The sequence below is a fragment of the Bubalus kerabau genome, chromosome 1 (genome assembly GCF_029407905.1).
Source record: "Bubalus kerabau isolate K-KA32 ecotype Philippines breed swamp buffalo chromosome 1, PCC_UOA_SB_1v2, whole genome shotgun sequence".
Lineage (NCBI taxonomy): Eukaryota > Metazoa > Chordata > Mammalia > Artiodactyla > Bovidae > Bubalus > Bubalus kerabau.
In genome coordinates, this window is record NC_073624.1 from 5,291,988 (window position 1) to 5,308,944 (window position 16,957).

General features: G+C 52.8%; 1 protein-coding gene across 1 annotated transcript in view; it reads right to left on the reverse strand.

The window, feature by feature from the left end:
• Positions 1 to 15,330, reverse strand: part of PARVB (parvin beta) — a 112,752-nt gene extending 97,422 nt beyond the window's left edge. The window contains exon 1 of the mRNA XM_055565792.1: positions 15,105 to 15,330. Coding sequence (XP_055421767.1) covers positions 15,105 to 15,219 — 115 coding nt within the window. The 5' untranslated portion in view covers positions 15,220 to 15,330. The remainder of the gene's footprint in view (positions 1 to 15,104) is intronic.
• Between the last annotated feature and the right edge of the window lie 1,627 nt (positions 15,331 to 16,957).

Consider the following 16,957-nt stretch of genomic DNA (forward strand, 5'->3'; position numbering starts at 1 on the left):
CTCTGTATAAAATACATAACCAATAAGGACCTAAATTTTGCTGGCTAAACCCCTGGTGTCAGGAGGGCTGTGTTCCCTCTGGAGGGTGTAGGAGAATCTGTTTCTTGGTTTTTCCAGCTTCTACAGGTGCCCACGTTCCCTGGCTCGTGGTCCTGTATCACTCCAACTTTTGTTTCCACTGACACATCTCTTTCCCTTACACAGCCCTCCTGCCTTCCTTCTATAAGGACCCTGTGCCCACTGGGATAATCCAGGATCATCGCCCCACCCTAGCCCCTCAACTCAATCACATCTGCTAAGTCCTTTGACCATGTAAGGTGATGGAGTTAAGACTCTGGGTAACGGGATATGGACATCTCTGGGGACATCTCTGTGATCAGCCTGCCACACCATCATAACGTTCATGCATTTCAGACTAAACTCCAGACAGAGATACTCTGCCCCTAAACATACACATCTCTATCTAAAGTGCTGTATTTATTTATAATTCTTTTTTTCGAGTTGAAATGCGCATACATTGAAATCCACATCAAGATAGAGGACATCCCTATCAAGATAGAGGATATCCTCACAGCAACAGAGGATGCCATCTGCCCCTCCCCAGCCAGGTCAGCCCACCCCCGAGGCAACCAGCAGAGATTAGCTGCGTGCATCTAGACCTCCTCCTCCTGAGAAACGGGGCCACGGTGTGCACTCCTTGGGCCTGGCTTCTGCTGGCACCGCGGTTTGGAGCATCCTGGCGCTGTGCGCGCTGGTCACGGGTTCCTTCTCATCCCGGGAGCCCCGCCCACTTCTCTATCCTCCTGTTGACGGGCGGCCGAACTGTCTCCGGGGTTAGGTTACCGTGAATAGAGCTGCTATAAACATCGTGCTACAAGGCTTCATAAGCACACAGGTGTCTGTGTCTCTTGAGTATCTCATATTGGAACTGCTGGGTCACAGGGAGGAGGGAGGTTTAATTTTTCAAGAAACTACCAAACTGATGCCCTAAGTTTCGGCTCCACTGTAAACCCCACCTCCAGCGTGTATGAACCTTCCATCTGCTCCACTTTCTCCCTGAATTGCGGTGAGATCATTTCAGCCATGCTGGCAGGTGTGGAGTGTGTCTCTCTGCTTCTAATTTGTGGTTCGTTTCCCGGGTGACTAATGATGCTGAGCTGAGGTCTTTTCCAGATGCATGTTAGTCATTTGTATATCATCTCGGATGGAACATCTGTTCAAACCTTTATTCTTTTACTGGGTTGTCTTTCTATTATCAGTTGAAGGAGTTCTTTTTATATCCTAGACACCAGTCCTTTATCAGACATGTGTTTTGGAAATTGTGATAATGGTGATTTGTAATAAGAAATACATATATCTGATCTTCATCCAAATTCCTGGCCCTAGGTCCTAAACCCTAGGAATTTCCTAAGTGATGAGAGCAATAAAGGCATCTTATGTGAATGGGGCAAGTTGTGCAAAGCCCCTAGGTACTCTAAGGATGGGGGTGGAGGCCAGGGGACCCAACCATGTGGTCAGAGAGTTGGTACTTGCAGGCACTCCACCAAATTTCCGGGGAGGAGAGAAGGGCTAGAGATGGACCTGCTCAGTCTCTAATGGTCAGGGAGTTCATCACCCGTGCCTACGTAATGAAGCCTTTACAAAAGCCCAGAAGGACTGGGTACAGAGAGGCTCCAGGTTGGTGAACAAAGTAGGTACTGGGGGGCACCCCTTCCCACATGCCTCACCCTGCATCTCTTCCATCCGACTGTCCCTGAGTTACATATCTTTATGATAAACCAGCAACCTACTGAGTACAATGTTCCTCTGAGTTCAGTGAGCTGCTCTAGCAAAGTAATCAAACCCAAGGAGGGGGTTGTTTTATACCCAGTCAGTTGGAAGCACAGGTGACAACTTGGACTCATGATCAGCAGCCAAAGTCGGGGGCGGTCTCGCGGGACGGAACCCTTGACTTGTGGCGTCGGGCGCCGTCTCTGGGTGGCGTCTGAACTGAGTATTTCTCACTTGAGGTATTTACAATGTTGTGTTACTTTCTGAGCATACAGCACAGCGGGGCTTCCCTGGCGGCTCCGACGGCAGAGAATCTGCCTGCAACGCAGGAGACCTGGGTTCAACCCCTGGATCAAGAGGATCCCCTGGAGAAGGAATGGCCACCCACTCCAGTATTCCTGCCTGGAGAAGTCCACAGACAGAGAAGCCTGGTGGCTTACAGTCCACGGGGTGGCAAAAGGTCGGAGACGAATGAAGCAACACTTTGACTTCACTTCATACCGCAAAGTAATTCAGTTACACAAACACCTGTATCTATTTTTTTCAGATTCTTTTTCTTCTAAGTTATTACAAAACATTGGGTAGAGTCCCCTGTGCTGCACTGTAGGTCCTGGTTCGTTATGTACTTTATACAGAGAGAATGGCATTGAATTGTTGGGCAGCTGGCTAGTTCTGGAGAATTGCATGATGTGGATTAAAAAAAATCCCCACACACATCAGAATTGGCGTCAGAATCACAGCCGGTGCTCAGAAGTGGAATTGGTACCCAAGTCATGGGAATATTTCCTTCCACGCGATCACTTGATCAGACCCAGCTGAACTTATATAATTTCATTGAATAACCCAATTCCCCCAAATATCCTTTACGTATTCTTTATAGAAGAGGAAACTGAGGCACGGGGTAGAGAAGTATCTTGCCCAGGTCCGGGCCCCCGAGAGCAGCAGAACAAGTTGTGACCCTCAAAGGTAGGTCCCCAGGTCAGCAGCCTTAACCACTATGCAGAGTGCCTCTTGCTCATGCAGCAAATAAACAAGGACTGTGGTAAGTGGCATTTCTTATCTCTGGAGAGGGGATGGTGACACACCAGGCCGGGGGACCCAGATGAGCCGGGCGCTGGCCACAGAGCCCATAGCCTCTGGGAGGAAGGCACGGGACATGGTGGGCAAGTGGGCAGCACGGGGCTCATCTTCAAGCCAACAGGGCAGGAAAAGAGGGCATGTGAGGGCCCCGAGCCAAGGAATATGGGGGATGGGCCAGGCGCCGGGCGGGCTGCGGAGGGCAGCAGCCTGGCCGGGGTCCCGGAGCAGCACAAAGCCGCTGGGGTTCTGCCTTCTTTCTGCAAATGGCAACGAGTCCATTCAGCACAAAGTGGATCTCGTTTGTCTCCAGAGCATCTCTCTACCATCGGGGCTGAGTGTACCTCATGCCAGGAATGATAATGACTTTGCTGCAGACCAGCTGGAAAGGTTACTGGCATCTGAATGGCTCTTCCAGTTGACAAGGTTGGTGGAGATCAAGAGCCAAGGCTGCCAAGGTTTTAATCTCACCGGCCCAGCAGGGTAACCTCCTGCAGAGGACTTTACTTCTCTGGGCCTCTGTTTGCTCATCTGAAAAATGGGAATAACTAAGAAGTATCCACTTATCAGCTGTGTGTGAGGATTAACTGAGTCATGGGTGGAGTGGTTAGTGCTGTGCCTAGAATATTCCAGGTGCCAACAAGCCTCAGCTGTGAGCCCTGACCTGAGTGGACTCTGTTCTGGGTAATAAAAAAAAAAATCTTTCCCTCACTTCTTAGATGAATGCCTTTTAAGCTTGTATATATTAAGGTCTTACTTTAAAAGTAAGGTATGTCTTTCAAAGTTAAGACTTTACTTCATTCAGGTCTCACTTTGAAAGATAATATTAATTTTCAAAACAAAAAACAGAGAGATGAAGACACTTTGAGGCTTTGGGAAAGTTGTCCTTCCAAGTCTATTTATACCAACAATGAATTCTGACCACCACAAGCCTGGTGTCCTCTTCCCAGCCTGCTCAAAGGATACTCTGCCCCCATACTTAAAGCAGCACCTGGATGCTTCTAGCAGATTCCATGGTGATAGGAGAAGCAGCAAACACCAAGGGTGGCCTTGGCTCCATCGAACCAGACAGCTGCTTCCGGGACTGCTGGATTCAAGGAAGCCCTGAGACTCAGGAAACCGTCAGTCCCTCTTCACCTTGTTAATAACTCAATATTAAACTAAAAGCTTAGTTTAAGCTTTAGTTGAGAAGATCCCCTGGAGTAGGAAATGGCAATCCACTCCAGTATTCTTGCCTGGAAAATCCCATGGACAGAGGAGCCTGGCGGGGTACAGTCTGTGGGGTCACAGAGTCGGAGACAACTGAGCGACTAACACTTCCTTCACTTTTCAAACTAAAAGCTAGATCCTTTGGAACTAACTTTTCAGATGAAAGTATGAAAACAACAGGTGTCAACTATTAAGATGGTGTTACTTGGGGAAACCAACATCCCTGACCCACTGCTTGATGAGCAAGTAAAGCTTCAAAGACGCAGACCAAGGACAATCATTTTGAAACACCCAAGCTTGACAAGCAAGCGTTCCAACTGCTAACCTGCAAACATAAGAATCTGCTCAGATGCTTCCTTAGGCTGCTGGCAAGGAAGCACCATCAGGGGGCCAGGCTGGGCGAGGATGGCTGCTGAGCCGGTCTCACCCACAAGGACCACTGAACCCCAGCTCAGAAACACCTGCTGCCTCGCAGACACAGGGATTCCCACTTCTCGGCAGCGCACAGCTCAAGGGAGCGTGCACGATGCTTCCTGGCCACACTTGGGCAGGACAAGAGGTAGGATCCCAACATTCCCCGAAAGGCAAACGACTTAAAGGGTTTGTGTCCCTCTGACACCAACCACCCACTAACACCTGCATGGGACACACCGTGAGAGAAGCAGCCCAGAGCTGCTGACATGATGCAGGACCAGAGTGAGAAGAGGCTTCTATTCCGGAGAAGACACTCACTCAGCAGTGAACCCACCCATACCCACACCAGGCTTGACTAACTTGGTCCCAGCATCGTTTCCCCAGCCCAGATGCAGCCTCAGAATCCTTCATAACACACAGGCAGACAGTCATTACCACTTGAATTGTCAGAAGGAAAAGGGCTGCCAGCCCAGCCCTACCAGGAACCAGCTCTGTGTCAATATCGTACCTGTCAACATTATCAGTAACACTTGCTTCCCTGGTGGCTCAGACAGTAAAGAATCTGCCTGCAATGTAGGAGACCCGGGTTCGATCCCTGGGTCAGGAAGATCCCCTGGAAGGGAATGGCAACCCAGTCCAGTACTCTTGCCTGAAAAATTCCAGAGACAGAGGAGCCTGGTGGGCACCGTGGGGTTGCAAAGAGCTGGACATGACTGAAGAGACTCAGCATGCGCTTACGAGCACTCAGTTGCTGATAAGACCTTCATCACATTGTCTCCTCACATCACCTAAGGGCAAGAGTCATCGTGATCCACCTGGGCTCGGTCAGGCAAAGAGGCTGACAGACACGGAGGAACAGGCCCTCAGAGCAAGGATGTGAGTAGAGCTGGCTCCAGCCACCGGCAAGCTGTCTCCCCAAGAAATGCACTGCCTTTCCAGGAACCAGAGAGGCCTCGTGGCTCAGAAATGCAGAGCTGGTGTCTCCCCCACATTCTTCCAACTCACAAATGAGGAAGTGATGCCCCAAAGCTGTAACACAAAGATGGCAAACCGCACTGCGTTATCAAAGGGGACTCCACGACCCGGACGCTTGGAGAAAGAAGGCAGAAAATGAAAGCGCCCCCGGCCTCCAGGAGCCGGTCATGTGACGCCCCAGATGCTGTGAGTGCCAGAAACCAGAAGGTGCTAGAGCCTGCCCCCATTCCATTTGCTCTTCCAACCAGGAAGCGGCACCTCCTTTAACGCTACTAACAAGGAGCATCTCCAGCCATTAAAAAAAAGAATGAAATAAGGCCATCGGCAGCAACGCGGATAAACCTGGAGATGATCATGCTGAGTGGAGCGAGCCAGACAAAGACAAATATCATATGATGCTGCTTACACGTGGGATCTAGAAAAAATGATACAAATGAATTTTACTCACAAAACAGAAACGGACTCAGAGACACAGAAGTCATATTTATGGTTACTAAATGGGAAAGGGTAAGGATAAATTTGAAGTTTGAGATTAACATACACACATCGCTATATATAAAATAATCTAAAAAACCTACCATATAGCATTGGGAACTATATTTAATATCTTATAATAACCTATAAAGGACAAGAATCCGAGAAAAGAATAAAAGTATGTATATATATATATATGAGCTTCCCAGGTGGTGCTAGTGCTAAGAACCCACCTGCCAATGCCGGAGACATAAGAGACACGGGTTTGATTCCTGGGTCAGGAAGATCCCCTAAAGGAGGGTATGGCAACCCACTCCAGTATTCTTGCCCCTGGACAGAGGAGTCTGGCGGGCTACAGTCCACAGAGTTGGAAAGAGTTGGACATGACTGAAGTGACTTAGCACGGACGTAGGCATATATATGTGTCATTGTTCAGTCACTCAGTCATGTCCAACTCTTTGAGACCCCATGGATTGCAGCATGTCAGGCTTCCCTGTCCTTCACTATTTCCCGGAGGTTGTTCAAACTCATGCCCATCGAGTCGATGATGCCATCCAACCATCTCATCCTTTGTCATCCCCTTCTCCTCTTGTGTATATATAACCGAATCAGTTTGCTATACACCAAAAACTAAGATGACATTGTCAATCAACTATACTTTAAAAAATAAAGCAACATTTCAATGAGTCAGAAGCGACTAAAAGCTCCTACAATTGATTGCAGTTCACATTTATATTCTCTTCCCCCAATAGCACTGAGTTCCGGCCATCAGATTAACACCACTGGGTCAACAAATGTCTGTAAGGCACTCCTGGACTTACTAATGGGCTTCCCTGGTAGCTCAGCTGGTAAAGAATCTGCCTGCAATGCAAAAGACCCTGGTTCAATTCCTGGGTCGGGAAGATCCCCTGGAGAAGGCATAGGCTACCCACTCCAGTATTCATCAGCTTCCCTGGTAGCTCAGCTGGTAAAGAAGCCACACACAATGCAGGAAACCTGGATTCGATCCCTGGGTTTGGAAGATCCCCTGCAGGAGGGCATGGCAACCCACCCCAGTATTCTTGCCTGGAGAATCCCCATCGACAGAGGAGCCTGGTGGGCTACGGTCCATGGGGTTGCAAAGAGTCAGACACGACTGAGCAACTAAGCACTACACAGACTTACTAAATGTCTCTTCAGTCACTACATAATCTAGTAAATAATAAATATACTCATTAGGAAGTAAAGCCATTTTTCATCTGAAACCTAAAAGGTCAGGCGTATGGCTAATAGAAGGAGAAAACATGCTTTCTTCAGGTATATCTTTGCTGCAATGGAACCGCACATTTTAAAACAAGAAAATAGCTGGGTAAAAGTACCTGCCCTCTGCTGACCACAGCAGGGGGGAAATCCATCACACAGAGTACTTAAAATCCGCTCACAGCTGGCGCTCACCCACTTACATCCGCTAACCATCCTTTAATTATTCTGACGACTGGACAGGGAGCGCGAGGGTAAGCAACTTCGGGATGTACAATAAATATTAATTCCATGGACTGGGGACAGGAATTCAAAGCTGAGCTCCTCTGATGAGTGTGGGGTTGCCAAGGCGACCTGACTCTCCTGGGACCACTCAGGTATAACCAAGATGCTAGGAGGACCACAGAGAGTTTGCTGAAAGGTAATGAACACAAAGTCATCACTCCGGGCCCAGCATCTCTACCGAAGCAAAGTTTCCTAGAGATTTCAGCAGATGGCCAGGAAAAAATAAAAAGCCCAGCGTGGGACATGCTGACGTGCCTACGTGCTTCTGTCTGAAATGCCCCAGGTGCATCTGGACAACAGTGGAACAAAGAGAAATGTTGGATCTGAAGATTATAAACAGAATAATAAGCAAAGGAAACCTGACAAAGCCATACCAAGCCCCCCTGAAAGCCACTTCCTCTCAGCCACAGAGAGAGAGGAAGACAGAGAAGTGATTTCCAGTGACTCCCCAAGGAGCGTGTACATTACAGGGGCCGACAGACTGACCCCCTCTCGGACCAAAAGCAGCTCCCACGGGCAGGGGCAGCCCTGCTCAGAGAGGATGCATGAGGGTTTGGAGCGAGAGACATGGCAGGGTCTGTTGGGAAGCTCACAGCCCACTGGATTCAAACAGGACCCACACTGACTTCTCTTCCCACTGAATCTTCTAGAGCCCACTGGGTACATGGCCCCAGTCCCTCAACCGCTCACCTCCCTCCCCTTCTTACCAGCCACCCTCTTTCTCTCCTTGCACATCAGGAGGTCCAACCCACAGTCACTGTGATCTGTAGCGATCACTTCCTAAGCGTCTTGTCCCTCATCAAGGTGATCATGTCAGTAAAGAGCCCCAGGTACATCCTACCTCCCTGGACAAAGGGGACCATACTCAGTACAAATCTCTTCCCTTCGTCTTGTGGCAAAGAAAGACACTATTCCATTCTTATTTTCAAAGGTACGTGGGATGGTGTGCTGAGATCTGCCTAAAAGAGGATGTGGAAATCACTTCGAAGTCACCATCTGCCCCCAATAAGCTTTTTATGCAAAAGACCCCGAAAAGCTGTGAACTCCACACCTCCCCAGGTGCCTCAGCCCCGGGAGTAACTGGGAGCAGGGTCAGGGGCCCTGGAGAAAGGTGGGGCCTCATCTAACCTGTTTCTATGCAAAGTTCCTTCCATCTCAGAGCAGCCTCTGGGTCGTTGCCCCTACATCAAGCCCTGCAGCTGCGGCTTCCTCACATCTCAGGAATCCTGCTGCTCCCAGCCCCGTACACTGCCTCCAGGAAGCCCACCCTGCCTGCACCTACACTCCAGCTGTTTCCTTACCAGTCGCCCCAATCCAGTTCACTCCACACCAGACTCTCTAAAGTAGTAGGGATATCGATTGGACACTGGCGCCCACTATTCACCAAGGATGATAGGGTCCGGTAACCACTCCAGCCTGTCCTGAGGCTGACCTTGGCCCACAAACCACACCACAGTCTGGCCACTCTGAATGGCCTGCACTTCCCCAGCAGGATTAGCTGGGGCCTCCTTCATGGCCCCTCTGATTCAGACTGGGTGTCCCCCCGGGTATCCATCACCATACCTGCCCCCGGCCCCACAGCGCCCAGACTCCTGAGGACAGGCCTGGGTCAGGTCCCTGCAGGCAACCAGCTCCCAGCTGCCAGGTCAAGATTCTCCCCTGCTGTGTCCTTAGGTCCTGGGAGCTCCGGGAGCCTCTTTCCTCTGCTGTCCTGGGACGGAGGCGAGAGGGCCTTCACCTCCCCACCCCCACCTCCCATCCGTCTCCCACCCAGAGCAATTATGGAGGACTCAACTGCAATTTCCTCTGAACTTTCACAGAAGTCTTCCGTGTCTCCTCACTCTCCGTCCAGAGAGGAGGGGGTCTGCCGGGGACACCCCATCTCGCTCCAGAACCCCTACCCCCAGGTGACTCTGTGTTTGGGCCACACCTGCTTGTAACCAGCTGGCCCAGCACAGGTACCTGGCCCCCGTGGGCAGTCCAGATTCTCCCCCTTAGGAAACTGAGCTGAGAGTTTGAAAGAAAGTGAAGTTGCTCAGTTGTGTCCCACTCTTTGCAACCCCATGGACTGTAGCCTACCAGGCTCCTCCGTCCATGGGATTTTCCAGGCAAGAATACTGGCGTGGATTGCCATTTCCTTCTCCAGGGGATCTTCCCGACCCAGGGATCGAATCCGGGTCTCCTGAATTGCAGGCAGACTCTTTACTGTCTGAGCCACCAGGGAAGTCCAAGCTGAGAACCACTGGTTTAAACTGCAGCTACCAGGTAAGGTTGTGTTTCCTCAACCATAAAGTGAGGGCAAAAGTCCCGCCTTGCAGGTAACTTGTGGGCAGGTGAGAAGTCTTCCCCTTGCCGGGCACCTCTGTCCAGGTGCTCTTCTTACGGAGAAGGGTTGATGTGGGATGGTGTTTGGGGACAGCCCAGAGTCCACGCAGCTGGTCCCTCTGTAAAGAACAGGGCGAACCGAAGGGAACACACTGGGGTCAGCAGAGCTGGTTTCGACTGAGAGTGTCTCCTGGAAGTTATTTAAAACCCAGAAAAGCAACTCAATACTTTCAACACTCAGTGCAAAGTTGCAGCCACCTGGTGTCTCTTTATATCTAGTTCCTGAGGTTTCAGTCAATGTCTTGCTCATTTATCTCTATGTGCGCATCAAGGGCTCAGAAGACGACCAGGGTGAAGAAAATCAGAAGACAAGTCGCAGGGCCAGAGAAAGTGTTTACCAAAGATGCATCTGATAAACGATTTGTATCTAAAATACACCAAGAAGTCCTAAAACTCAGCTACAAGAAATCAAACCACTTGATTTAAAGAATAAGGGACTTCCCTGGCAGGTCCAGTGGTTAAGACGCCGAGTTGCCAAGGCAGGGGCACGGTTCAATCCCTGGTCGGGGAACTAAGATCCCACATGCCACAAGGCATGGCCAAAACAAAAAAAATAAAGGATACATTAAAAAAAAAAATGGGCCAAAGATCTGAGCGGACACTTTGCCAAAGAAGCTGTACAGATGACACATGAGCCTAGAAAAAGAAGCTCCACATCATGTCATTAGAGAATGAGGACCTAAAACTGCTGTAAAAAATATAATTACAAAAAGAAAGCAACCAGTGGACAGCAACTTCCTGAACACTTGCTTTCCCCGGAAAAGCAGGATGGACAGAGCCTCTGGCTCGGCCGTGGTGGGCTCAGCTCTCACAGGCTGGCGCTGGTCCCTGGGGTCTGGGCAGAGGGTGGAGGTCAAGGCAGGCGGGAACCTCTCAGGCAAACGGGTGGAGGCGAGCCCATCCCCACCTTCCAGCCAGGGCCTCCTGGCCCCAGAGCTGGACCCCTGCCTCTAAGGACTTTACATAGCTGCAAGGGCATCCATCCCGGGGTGCCCCCTCACCCCATCCTGGCCTGCAGGACTGCTGGGGACCCCCGCGGGGAGTCTTCCTCTGCACCTGCTCCGTCCAGCTCTTTAACCTGAACCACTTTAGTGATTGGCCCTTCACAGTCCCCGGGCTTTCTACGGGGAGTTTTGGGGTTTTTTAACTGTTCCTTTCCACTTTTCCCAGCGCCCCACTGTTCATCACAGTTCCGTTTTCTAAGCCGGGCCACCACATGACACGACTTGCTTCCCTCCCATAGACTATCACAGCCTTAATCATGCTATGAACTCACCCAGGGCACTTCCTGCAAGGGTTCCTCCAAACCCCAGCACACATTTCTGAACATGACCTCCCCTGGCAAGCGACAGGACATTCACCCCCAATACGTGCCTCGGTGCTTGTCACAGCCCGAGCTCTGCAGGGTCAAATGCCCCACGCGCCGGAATCTCTAACTTCCCAGCAGTGCGGTCCTTGTCCCGGCGCCCTCCCCCTCACCTCCACCCACACTACTGAACTCATCGTGGACTTTCTAACAAAAAGGAAATGAAACCCACCATGCAGATGGCAGCACTCGAATCACCGTCTTCCCGAAGGTCCCTGGCAGGCAAATGAGCGCCTTCCCATGGGGGGTCTGGGTGGGGCCAGGACCTGCTGCAAGTGAACCACATGAGTGGCAGGGAGGGCAGGTTGCCAAGGCAGGTTGCCAAGGCAACAGGCCCAGAGGGAGACCAGCAACTCTCCATCAATCATTCAGGACCTCATTCTCCAGCCTTCGCACCTTGGCCTCCCTCCCACTCCCCACTCCTTCCGCTCTTCCCACAAGACAGACCGAAGCCACGGAGCCCTTCCAAGGTCAGTCCTCTTGGAATTCCTGCATCCAAGCTTGATTAACATTTGTGACCTTCTGTCTGCATGGGGGGGAACCACTGAGGGTGCCAGGCACCCCAATCTTGAGAAATGAGGCAGGGGACCCAGCTAACTCACACAGCAAAGCGAAAGCAGCTGGGAGTTCCTGGCGGTCCAGTGGTTAGGACCCAGCATTTTCACTGTCCAAGGCCTGGGTTCAATCCCTGGTCAAGGAATTAAGATCCCACAAACCGTGTGGTGTGGCCAAAACAAACAGAAAAAAAAAAAAAGCTATACTACAGAAATATCTCTTTCCTTCTGCTGTTTCATGGCTATTTTGTTCATCACTGGATGATTCTGACTACTCTTGGTATATTCAAATTGAACCAGATTCGCCCTTGATTTTCTAGACGCATGCTAGTTCACAAAGGCAAAGACAAACATTTTGCTTTGGAACTTGGGGCTAGTCCATGAGTTCAGGCATTTGCTCTTCATATTTCAAGGGAGTAAATGTCACCTATAAAAAGCTGTCATCATCCAGAAGATTCCGCTGACTTGCTATTCTGTGAGAGATGGCTTTCCTGGTTCCTTCGGGTCTCAAACATCACCTGCTCTGAGGCCTTCCCCAGGCACCTGTCTGATTGCACTCTTACACTTTCTTCCTAGCAGATATTATTATAAATCTGTTTTATTTATTATGACTGAGTCCCTGGTCCACGAAAGAAGAGCCTTGTCCATCTTTTCTTCCTAGGGTCCCACGGCAGGCAATGAATGAATTGGAGAGTATATAACATTTGTGTTTATAACTGCCGTAAGGCATAAAGAGGAACCGAAATGATTTTGGTGAGCGTGACAGATCATTCCCGCTGCCCCTCTGATCTGCAGATCAGAGACACAGTGGGAATGATCTAGGGTGGGGGTAGGCCATTTATCATCTCATTTAGGAGGTGTGACTTGATAGAAGTAACGCAGCCAGTCTGGATCCTAAATGTCAGGCTTCAGAGAGGAGTGACTCATCTGCTTTGTGCAACTTGTCAACTGAAAAAAAATGCACAGCCTCAAAGTCGAGAGTTATGTTTTAATTGGTGGACAAAACTGAGGACATAAGCCTGGGACTAGGCTAGCTCTGAGAGAGGGCTCCAGAAGAGGCAAGGGAGGAGCCAGGATACACAGGAGTTTTTGCAACAAAGACCAGTGAATCCAAACATCAAAAGATCACTGTTAATTAAGGAAAAAGAGATATTTCAAGTTAAAGCATTTAGTACTTTTCTCTGTACAGATGTGAGAGCTGGGCAGTGAAGAAGGCGGAGTACCAAAGAATTGATGCTTATGAACTGTGGTGCTGGAGAAGACTCTTGAGAGTCTCTTGGACTGCAAGGAGATCAAACCCGTCAATCATAAAGGAAATCAATCCTGAATATTCATTGGAAGGACTGATGCCAAATCTGAAGTTCCAATGCTTTGGCTGACTCATTGGAAGAGACCCTGATGCTGGGAAAGATTGAAGGCGGGAGGAGAAGGGGATAACAGAGAATGAGATGGTTGGATGGCATCACCGACTCGATGGACATGAGTTTGAGCAAACTCCGGGAGTTGGCGCTGGACCGGGAGGCCTGGCGCGCTGCAGTCCATGGGGTCGCAGAGAGTCGGACTCGACTGAGCGACTGACAGCAACAGTGCACGGGAAGCTGCCCAGGCCCACGCCCGGAGGAGTCGCCCCGCAGCTCCTGAGGCCAGCGTCCCGCGCTTCCGGGGCTGAGTCACGGGGAGGGGGTGGGGGGTGCAGGGGCTGCTCAGCAGGATTTGTCTCCATCCTGAATGTCCTCCTCCGGGCGCAATTCCACATCCTTTCACTTACTGATACGGCAGACAGCATTTTTTTCATTGATAAACTAAAGGTGAAAGGCCCTGCCCTCAGGGGGAACCATCTAATGTGGGAGAACTGTCACCGGCGGGAGATGCACGGACACACACACGGACACACACACGGATACACACACACAAGGACACACACACACACGGACACACACACATGGACATACACACACATGGACACACACACACACGGACACACACACATGGACACACACACACATGGACACACACACACAAGGACACACACACACGGACACACACACACACGGACACACATACACGGACACACACACACACACGGACACACACACCCCCGAGCGGAAGGTGTGTCAGTGTCTGTACATCTGCTCAGCCCTCAAGGTAATAGGTCACAGACATCCCCAGGAATACACATGTCAAAGAGAGAAATTAACATGGGACCACATGAGCCTGCAAGCCTGTCCTTGGGGTACACATGTTCCTGGGGGGTACATTAGCCTGGCAGGCACAGGAAGACTCTCTAAAGCACAGTCAGGCTCCCGGTGGTTTAAAGACCTCACTGGACACCCCTGACTCGGGATTCTCTCTCCCAAGGTCCAGACTGTGGCCAGCTCCCACCAGCCTGGTTCACAGCCAGCGCAGCACTACCCACCCTCACCCGCAGGAAATCTGGGCCCGGGGAAAGACTCCCCTGGCCAGAACAAAGGGAAAAACCAAGAATGCAGTCCAGGGAGAGGCCCAGGGAACAGCCGTGTTTAAAGAACACAAACAAGAGGCCCGAAGTCACATCTCCACAGCTCTTAAAAATTGTAAGAGGTGGCAGGAAGTTTTTTAGGATAATTTTCGTGGACACGTGGAGGCAAACATGGAGGGGCCTCTGCAGTCCGTTCGGGCGGGCCTCGCGGCCTCGGGCATCCCTTTCCTCCTCCCCTCTCACCCAGGCTGGGGGCGCAATCCGTGCAGTGCACCGCACCCCGAAAACCAGCGGACTCCCAGCAGTAGGCTCATCCCTCAGTGGTGCCCAATAAATACTCATCGAGCGGCCCCCAGGCAGGGCTGAACGCGCGGGCCTGCGGCCGGGGGAGGAGGCTAAAGAAATGGCTGGTGACCCGGGCCGCGGTGGGCGCAGGGCTGTCTCCAGCGGGCCGGGGGGCTCGTCCCCACGGCTGCTCAGCGTCCTGTCCTTAGCAGGAGCCGGCGATGCGCGTTTCGATGACGCCAGGAGCCCAAAGTGGGCTCCGTGAGCCGCCGGGAGAGGGGGCGCCGCCAGGTTGGCGGCTGGTTCCCGGTCTGGCGTTTAAAGGGGGTCAAGGGCTGTCCTGAAGGTCACGGCGGCGCGCTGCGCGGGCCCGGCGAGCTTGGGGAACCATGCGCGCGCGACCCGGAGCGGAGAGGCAGCGTGGTGCCCCGAGCCGCTCAATCGGGTCCGGCGGGGACTCGGGCCGCGTGGTCCCCGCTGCGCTCCATCCGGTCCAGGCGGGGCTCGGCGGTGTGCGCGCGCGGGCACGCGCGGCGGGTCGGCCGCCCGCATGGGTCTCGCGGAGCGGAGAGCGGCGCGGGCGCGGCTGGAGGCCGGCGGCGGGCGCACTCACCCTCCTTGGCCTTCTTCTTCCTCGCCAGCGTGCCGCCCAGCTTGCCGAGGAACGATTCGTCCTTCTTCATCCTGTGGGGCCGCAGGGCGGGCGAGCGCAGCGGCGCGGAGGACATGGGGGCGCGCGGGGACCCCGGTGGCCGGGCCGGGAGCAGCGCGTCTGGGAGCCGCCCTGGTCGCCTCCGCCGCCGCCGCCGCCGCCCGCTCGCCCCGGGGAGTGGCCGGGAGGGCGCGGCCCCGGCGCCGGCCCCCGCCCCCCGCCCGCCCCTGGCCCCTGGCCCCGGCGGCGTCCCGCCGCCCGAGGTCTGGCTCTGGGTCACCACGTCCAGCCCGCGAGAGCCGTCGGCGGTTCCCACGCGCCGCGTCACACTCACTCTCCAAACGCAGCAGTAGTTCCGCTCCTAAATGCCGCCAATCGGACAGACCACGGGCCCTCTGCCCCCCTTTTGTTCTGCTCGTTTAAGCCCTGGACTCGGGTGACCTTACCTGGGCGCCGGGGTGGGGGTGGGGGGTCAGCGAGGCAGCCAGGACCACCACCTTTGCACAGCCGTGCACATCAGATAAGCGCACAAATGGGTCGTTGCATTTGCTGAGCTTTTCCCCACAACCAGGCCAGGGGCTGGGGGGAGCCCTTGTGACCTGTGCCCGCCCTTTAGAAGCTTGGCACGTGGTAGGCAATGGCTACATGAGTACCCTCCTGCACACCTCGCCCTGTCCCAGAGGTGATTCCGGCAGAGGAATGAGCCCTAGTGTGGAATCAGGGGCTGGTGTTCCGGAGAAAAGCAGGGCAGGAAGACCAGAGGGGACAGTGTAGGGGGCTCCAAGGAGGAAAGAGAAGAGGAGGAGGAAGAGGTTTTCTGTGGAGGTGATGTGGTGGACTTGGGTTCTGCAGAGTTGACTCTGGGTGAGGTGAGTGGGGAAGGACTGAGCCTGGAGACCAGGTCCCAGGCTTCAACAGGAGAGATGAACAGGTTTGTGGAGAAGTTCACAGGTGGAAGGACTCCCAGGCTGGAAGGAGCGGGAAGAGTTAAGCCTGTTTCCTGCTGGGCCCAGGCCAGCGGGGCAGAGGACTTACCCAGCAGATAGAGACTATCAGAGGAGGCCTGACTGGGGAGGAGCAGGGGGTGGCCAGGTCCGGGTGTGGGTAACATTGTTTTTCTGTCTCCCCGGGAGCTGTGGAGGTTTCTTTTGGCCTGCTGATTGGTGCTAGGCCCTGCCCTCCCACGGAGAATGTGCTGACCTCAGGGGCAGAGCCTTGCCCTCCCAGAGCTGGTGATCCAGGGGGACACTCATGCCCCACAGTTAGGAATCCAGCCAGGTGGGAGGGCAGCCAGAGTGTTATGGACCAGGGTGCTTGCCCTGTTTAACTAACAGAAACTGATCAGAGGCCAGACAAGTCTTCCAGGCAGGGCTTTACTGGGGGCTCTGCTGCAGCAAGGGGGAGCAAGAACAAACCACAGGCCCCCTTCCTCACTTCCTGGGGGGTGGGCAAACTGGTTCTTTATATGGGGTGAGGGTAGGGGGTGTGTCCAGGGTCAGGTGGGAGGGGTGGCTTAGGTGGTTTATCACCCCTTAGGTGATCTGCAAGGACATCCAACCAGTCCATCCTAAAGGAAATCAGTCCTGAATATTCATTGGAAGGACTGATGCTGACGCTGAAACTCCAATACTGTGACCACCTGATGCGAAGAACTGACTCATTGGAAAAGACCCTGATGCTGGGAAAGATTGAAGGCAGGAGGAGAAGGGGGCCACAGCGGATAAGATGGTTGGATGGCATCACCGACTTGATGGACGTGAGTTTGAGCGAGCTCCGGGGGTTGGTGATGGACGGGGAGGCCTCGCGTGCTGCCG